The sequence below is a fragment of the Nanorana parkeri genome, unplaced genomic scaffold, assembly GCF_000935625.1.
Source record: "Nanorana parkeri isolate BGI_ZX_2015 unplaced genomic scaffold, ASM93562v1 scaffold346, whole genome shotgun sequence".
NCBI classification, from domain to species: domain Eukaryota; kingdom Metazoa; phylum Chordata; class Amphibia; order Anura; family Dicroglossidae; genus Nanorana; species Nanorana parkeri.
In genome coordinates this window covers 237730-246160 of record NW_017306614.1, presented here as the reverse complement: position 1 = coordinate 246160, position 8431 = coordinate 237730, and the positions used below count along the sequence as shown (strand labels likewise).

At 38.6% G+C, this 8431-nt stretch overlaps 1 protein-coding gene across 6 annotated transcripts in view; it reads right to left on the bottom strand.

Moving 5' to 3' along the window:
• DGKI (diacylglycerol kinase iota) overlaps nucleotides 1-8431 on the bottom strand; it is a 260009-nt gene that overhangs the window by 92060 nt on the left and 159518 nt on the right. For all 6 annotated transcript variants that reach the window (XM_018558566.1, XM_018558568.1, XM_018558563.1 and 3 more), the window contains exon 15: nucleotides 7016-7094. In XM_018558566.1, the coding sequence (XP_018414068.1) occupies nucleotides 7016-7094 (79 nt within the window). The remainder of the gene's footprint in view (nucleotides 1-7015; nucleotides 7095-8431) is intronic.

The window sequence follows — 8431 nt, the reverse complement described above, 5'->3', positions numbered from 1 at the left end:
AGAGGGGGGGGGGGGGGGGGGCAAAGCTGCTACCTTGCCTAAGGCCCCATTCTGCCTTCTCTGGGTAAGCCGATACTTGTGTGTTACACAACTTCACAGCAATTTGGAAGTTACCGAGGGCTTCTCACACAATGGTTATTAATAAATCTCAATAAAACAGTCTCTGTGTGATAAGTAGATCGTCTGCATCCGTTATATCCTCTAATATGGGCAACCAGCCTTCGTCATTATGGGCAATGAGGTGAGCAGCCAACGTTTCCTACATTATGCACTTAAAAAGCTCAAGATTCAGTTCATTGCACACAAATGTAACCCATTTCCTCTCCTTCTAATAAAGACAACAAAGCAATACACTGAAGGAGAAAGTGAATAAATGACCTGAGTAAGGAACATGGAAAAGAATGAATAGGATATACAATGTATCGTGTACACATTATAACTGGCATTTATTTACTGCGTACATGACACAATGTACAGTATATTTCACTCACTGAAGTATACATTTGTTATTATATTAATTCTTGTATTTATGATAAATCTTTTCACTCTTCATAACAAAATTTCTACACAAAAAAATAATATATCGGCCTTATTTAATAAAGCGCTATTAAATGTTAAATGTTTCTGAGTTACCAAGCAGCACTGACTCTCCAGAAGTCAGGTAAGTACAAGCCAGATTCTGATTGGTTGTAGGTACAAATTAGCATCTAAAGCAGGTTCTTAACAGGGGGTATTCATTCCCCTTAGGGGTATGAGAAGAACCAAATGATAAAAGGTAGCAAACTAAATCTGTGAATGATTAAAAAAGTGTTGTCAGGTATTTATTAAACTAATATTGTAATCATTAGATGAACTATCACTGTTTTCAATACAAATTCAGGCAGCATTTCCCACATGGTGATCAGATGACTCAACTCAAGCATCTTTCCAGTATTGCCAGCATCATTAGAGTTAAGTAAGGTATACACAGGACAAATTTCAGCCGGTTCCTGATGAACCAGCCGAATTTCGAACAGTTGGTGCCGCCCAGCATCCCATCTGCTCGGCATCCCTCAATCAGCTGATCGAAGGAGTAGATTGGAAAAATTTAGGTTGAAAGGAGCTAGCAGAATACAAGGGATTTGTCCATCCACACTCATAAGCACTGATAGAGAAATCTGTTTTTTCTGTTTAGCCCATGTCTTGAACAAAAAAATAGAAATGTGTATACCCGGCTTTAGAGTGTTCGCTCCGTGTCGTGATGTGTCAGATGACATGTGAGTGACATATATTGATTGCACAAATAAAAAACCCAGCAAACATCTCACTAGCTAGCTTGTGCAATTGTGATTTGACATTTTTATATAAATATCCATCTTTAATATAAATCCTTATGATTTCCTTTTTTCTTTTTTGTTCCTAGTCATCCATATGTAAAGTAAAACCAAGGCTGTTGACGTCTTATGATGATATACTGGTACCTAAAAAGACAAATGATTATTTCAGCAGTCTGGCAATGACCCCCACCCAAGCAGTGCTTCAATCAACAGCGCTGTTTGTGGAGTGAGGGCGCTATTAATTGGGAGCGTTGTTCAGGTAGTCTGTTGGAGTGCTCAAGAGCCAGGCCGCTGTTTTATGTGGGAGAGCCGCAGTCCATCTTTCCTATCTGCTGCCAGCACAGGATATTTAACCCTTGCTGCAAAATAAAATCGTCCAATGTTTATTACAGTATATGGACCTTGACTGCATTACAGTAGTAATAGCTTGAATTTGTTATGCTGCTCCAGGCTAGCACCAAAATTAAATAGACATATATGAACCTCGTTATTTTTAACATTAAATCTGCATTAAAAAGCAATGGCACAATGCAAATTAAGGGTTTGCATGTTAAGTAAACCTGCAGTCTACTAAAAGTTTATAAAATAAGAATGCAGCTTTACAACTTGAGGGAAGCAGGGTGAGTATGCCTGTCCTCGCCATTCTTGGAAGTTTGGGTTGTTTTGTGAAGTTCTAATGGCTCTTGTTACCATGCAGGCATAATATGGCAACATACTACGCCTGTTATCAAGTTGCAGCTTTAGTTAACAAGCTGAATTTAAATTTTTGGGGTTATTTCAATGCTTAAAGAGGAACCCTTGAAGCTACACAACAAAGAAGCAGGTAGAGGGCAAAAGACTAGTATTGCCTATGGTCTCCCTGCAGCTGATCTTTTCCCCATTACTGATTTACATACCTTACCATACCATGTTTTCTGTGTCCCTGTGTGGAGGTCGCCATCTTGGAAGAGGCAGGGCTTTGCTTGAGTAACACAGTAGTGACATCACCAAATCTCACTCGAAATCTTCTACAACTAGCACTCTAATGCAGCAATGCCCTTCATCTCAAACTGCAGACATACAGCTATGAGGCTGTAAGCACAGGAGTGCCTAGGCACCCCCACATACCAGGGACTGCACTGCTAATTTTCAGGAGGAATTCCAGATAAAAGGTAAATTTTTCAGGGCACTGCTTTTTTTAAAATGTATCCTTCACTTTTTTGAGTTTAGGTCCATGCATTGGCAAATAACCAATTAGAATTCCTCTTTCACTACAGAAATCTAACAGTTTGGGTTATACTCTCTGCTTTGCATTACCTTACTGAAGAACAAAAATAAACTAACATTTCAGGATCATATAACAATGTCAAATTGTCATTTGGGAGTATGACATATTAAACTTGGGATCATGAACAATTACAAATTGCTTTCGGTACAACAGAAAAATGATTCCCTGGCACTTTGGGTCATAAAAAAATTACACACCGTGTCCTAAAATAATGACACACTGACATTAGGACCACCCTTAGAATAAAGGCTCCAAATGATAAAGTGCCAGAACATGGCACATTGGGATTTACAGAAAGTGGAACAAAGAAAACTAGAAAAATTGCCCAGAGCAAACATCTTGCTTCTTTAGAGATATTAAAATATTAGTTTCCGTGGGCAATTTCACTTCAGCATTCATTGCTTTTGTGTTTGTAAGCAGCAGAACAATAGCCATCCTTTGACCATGGCTCAGATACTCAGGACTAACAACTAACAACTAGCTTTAACCCATGAATATTGGTAGAATCTCAGTGTCTGTAGACCACAGTGACAAATCAATAGAAGTACATTGTCCCTAAGGCTTTGTTCTATATTGCTAGATTCCCAGTGTCTCTACATCATAGTGCTATATTACTGAATGCCCAGTTACTCTAGGCCAACTGCTATATTGCTGGATGCCCAATGTCCCTAGGCCAAACTGTTATATTACTGGATGCTCGATGTCTCTAGGCCATAGTGCTATATGACTGAATCCCCAGTGTCTCTAGGCCATACTACTATATTGCTGGATGCCCGATGTCTCTAGGACTGCTATATTGCTCCCCAATGTCTCTTGGTCATTGTGCTATATTACTGGATGTCCAGTGTCTCTAAGCCATAGTGTTATATTGCTAAATGCCCACTAGGTCACAGTGACCAGAATGGTTAAAGTGACAGGTTTCTTAAATCTAACTACAAAGCATGAAGCTGACAGGTGTTCAGAGCTTTAAAGCAGAACTCTGGCCACAAAAACGTGCATATAAATATATTCCTCAATAGCCACAAAATATATAAATCCACATTGTGTGCACCAAATCCCTTTGAAAACCCAAATATTACCCTATGGAAGTAGCAGTGGCACCATTGCTATGCTTTACATAGCCTGTGCAGAGGACAGAGATATGGGGGAACCCAGCAGCAAACCCCACTAAAAACTACCTGCAGAAAACTACAGAAGGGGGCGGATACAAGACCAGTGACCCTGCACAAGGAAAGAGCGGCAGTGACTGGTCTTTATTACAGGAAGCTCCTGCACAGGTAAAGTTTCACGTTGTATTAGTGCACAGGTCTAGAAGAAATACACAATCTCACCAAGATTCAAGAAAGAATTCACATGGCTCTTGTATTTAGACAATATCTGTTTATTCTGGGGTTTACAATCAATGCAATGCTGGTAACACACAAATTCTGTTTCAAATTTGATTGTTCAGATCAATACAAAATCATCAGTCTGACTGGATATGATTTAAAAGAATTGTGTAGATAGGCTGTCACAATACACACAGTTCTTGGCAAATTCTGTGGATTTGATAGATCAAATCTGAAATATAATCTGATTTTGTGTGGCCATCGTAAACCGCAGCAGACAAGAAAATAAAAGAAGTAATCTAAGGACAAAAGCTGAATGCAGGGAACAGGACAGAGTGACACCTATAGTGACGGGAGCTCTCCAATGTCCTTTCTTCCACTGATTAGACTTGTTGTCTGTGTAATTAAAGTATTTCACAGAACAAGCTAGAGTGTCCATCAAGAGGCACATTCTGGAATCTCTGGAGAAATAACACTAAAGGAATCATTCACTGGCTTGTTCATCAGCAACTTGTAAAGGAACTAGCCTAAAAAACAGCTGTCAGTACATTAAACCTTAAAGTGACACTAAACGCAGGAATTAAATCTTAAAAATGCATTTAAGTACCTCAACTATTAACAAAATTGTATCTTATTTGTGTATCAGTCAGGTGCATATCCTCAAATCATCTTTGAATTGGTGCCGACACTGTACTTCCTTCAGGAGGGTGGATACTTTTGTTTTCCATGTTGTAAAGTAGTCACCGCTCCAAGCTCGCTTCCGTAATGGACTACAATCTCACATTCAGAGGGTTATTCACAAAGCTGCCGAAGGCAGCTAAGTGAATAACTCACACGAAGTGAAGTGAGCCGAACGCTGTTCAGCTATCCACTTCAGGCTGGTACAGCTGATTTCAGGGTACCACAGAGAACAAAAGTAGCCACCCTCCAGAAGGAAGGACAGTCTCGGCACCAATGCAGAGATGATTTGAGGATCTACAGCCGAGTGATACACAAACAAGATACATTTTTGTTAATAGTTAAGGTACCTGAATGTATTTTTAAGATTTAACTCGAGTTTAGTGTCACTTTAAACTAGAGCATGTACAAAAATACAAGGTCTGCTTATTACTGAGCCCTCGATTAAAACACACTAACTAAAAGCAAAATGCAAATGGAAAATGTAACCTACTTCCTGTAAGCACTGGTGGTGTCACTGTGCCACGGTGCTGCCTCCTGGTATAGCTTAGTACTCTAAATTCTAAGAGAATGTGCTTTAGCACTGTTCAGGAGCACTCTCACCCAAGACTTAGAGTCATGTGTCATTGTAACATTTCCAGTTATTTATTACCTCTCACAGAGATCAGAGTACTCCCCTGACAATGCCTTCATCTGCTTTCATCTCCAGAAGAATGGAGTCATCATCTCAGCCTAGTGAAAGTCACTGGACATGCCCATTGATGGCTTTCTTAATAATAAAAGGTGAAGCCTTTTTGAAAAATGACATGGTTTCTGTATATTTTGATACATCAGGAATTTATTAGTGTAGACTTAAAGTATATGTAAATTTAAGGAAAATAAACAAATCTGGTACTATCACTAAGTACAACACACTATTTACAGCCATCCAATAATGCTGCAGATACCTTTTTTTGTCCTTTTATCTGCAGTCACTTGAATGCTTGGTTCCCCTCATTTCCTTGCAGCTCAGGGGGTGGGGGTGGTGAAAGTAGAATGTCCTCACCAACTAGGAACTGCTGCAACTCAAACTGTGAAGAGTTGAAAGAGGGGCATGGCAGCTGTATTCTGACTTCCAGACTACAGGAACAGCATCCCGTAGCTCCCAATTCAGAAGAAGAGATACAAACTAGGATTGATGTGCTTCCGTGCCTACAGGAAGGCTTCTTTGCTAAGGGGTCAGTTATTTTATAGATTTTCTGGATCTCATACACAATGTAGAGATTGCTTTGAGCATACAGAGTGGCAAAGGAAAGTAGTCCTCAACTTTTTTATTTCAGGTTCACATACACTTTAAAAAGTTACTACGAGGTCCGCTTTTTCAGAAAAGCAAACCTAAAGTTTGTTTTTTACTGAGTTAGTCATACCATTTTTATTTAGATAAGCCATCTTTATAATTAATTAGCCATCTTTATAATTAATAAGACAGCTTTATAATTAATAAGACAGCTTTATGATCGGAGTTGCAGAGAATAGTTTAATTTCTGTGACCCAATAAATAAGACCTATTAAATATTTCTATATTTGTATAGGATAGTGTTGAGAAGTGTGTTTATTTCAATACAAGTCATCATGCACATTAATCTATACTGTGCCATAAAAACAAAGTATGAGATTGTGTGTTATAAAGGTTCAGAATAAAACAAAACATTTTGGAAAGGAAAAAAGCTTAAAGCGGACCTTTATCCATATTGGTAAAATAACAGCAAACACACCTTTAGAAATGTTTAGTAATGACAATCTACAAACACATACTTCTAGATAATTGCCGGCTTTGTATTCTTTACATACCTTATTTCTCTTTTCTTCCCCAGTCCCCAGGGTAGATCACTAACTCTCCTATTACTTCCTGGATTTCTGGCACAGGTGACTAGACATGTGACTAGGACATGTGACCATGCACACCATCTCAGGGGAGAAAAATACTTTTCCCTGAGATCTCATGAGATTACAGATGAGATTTCCCAGCAATGCTCTGCTAATGACAAGGCAATCCCAGTGTGGATTGCTTTGGCAAACGGAAGTCATTTCTGCAAGTGTAAGTATTTCACAATCACAGCATTTTACACCTGACATGTCTATGTTATTATTAATCATCATACATAGAGGGATGCATTAGAAGAATTTGTTTTTTGAGTGTAATGGTCTGCTTCAATACATGCAGATTGTCTTGTTTTTAGCCTGCACAGATTTTATTAGCATCCCCCTGGACTTGCAATGAATCATCTTACTATGATTTTTTTAACCTTGTGTTAAAAAGGGAATTCACAGAGAAATGGTAACTCTTCTTCTGGTGGCATCGCTCCAGCAACTGGGGGAAGGCAACAGATTACAGACACAGTTCCTTGTACACAGAGGTAGTTTGTAAAAATCAAAGTTCCACTCACCTCTGGACTCGTGAAATTCCAAGGTCACATGTGCATCAAACCCCAGACTGAAGTAATTATTAAATACATTTAGTGGTAGCTGAAAAGAAGTACAGAAAACACCTTAAGACGGCTCAAAACAGTGACAATACTAAAGGACATTGAACGTCTAAATAAATGTGCATTATGGGGATTTGTTATTATTATGTGTTATTATGCATTTGAATTAATATTATGTATTATTTATGTTAAGCCCAAATCTTTTTTTCTTAGCTCTTGACAGAGTAAGGCAGGATTAGAACCCCTGTTGGGTTTTTTCTGCAATCTTGGGCCCTTAGAGAGATTATGCTTCATTCCTGTCCGACTGACAGGAAATGAAGGGAACTCTCCAACAACAACACAGGCAGAAATAAAAATGATTCTCTTTAGTAGAGTGTCTGTGCCGCTGTTGCAGATTATCACAGTCCTGTCTGATAATACTGTAGTCTCCATGACAGGAGACGCATAATCCCTGTAACAGAGCACCGGGCAGCAATAAAAAAACATCAGGGGTTCTAATCCTTTTGAGAAAAAAAAAAAATACATACACTTGACATACACTTTAATTAAAACTGCAATGAGCCAAAGGGCTTGATTTTAGACAGTATATTTCTGTGCCTCTCTGTTTCCATAGAGCCACACGCAGTCTAAACCCACAATCTGACTAGCAGCAAAGGTCTTTGTACCTGCAACTAACTCTACTGGATACACTTCTTTACCACTGCCCAGGCATTAGTGTTGCTACATAATAAAAGAGACTTTTGGCACATCATATAAATAAAAAAAACACCCACTGGGTTATTCACAAAAGGGTAAAGGATTTGGAGAAGGCAGGAGAAGTGAAAAATCCAGGACAACATAACTGAACTGGAAAGTGACCTGAATTGGAGAATTTTTCCAAATCAGCTATTTTGTCCTAGATTGTTCACTTCTCCGGCCTTCTCCAAACTCTTCACCCTTTTGTGAATAACTCTGTGTTTTTCATTTATGTGATGTGCCAAAAGTCTCAAACTGTCTTTTATTATGTAGCAACACTAATGCCAGTGTTCTTCTGCCTGCCCTTTTGTAAATAACCCTGCTTTTCTACATATATACCAAAAGGTATACAATCGGTGCTCCTATCTTGGTTTCAGTAAGGTTAGTGAACAGAAGTAACATTTTTACATAGAGTGTTCCCATCCCTCCAGTGTACACTCAGTTATAAGATCTACACCAAAAGCTGAATGTACACATGCACTGTATGTAGACAGTTAAAAACTCATTTGTTCAGGTCTAACAGAGAATGGTCTTGTATACAAGTGTTGATCAATTCTTTGTCTAGGGTGCCATCTAGTGTACAAAATACAGATTACATATAAGGAAATAAATAGTCATGCAGACAAACATGATAAGTATATA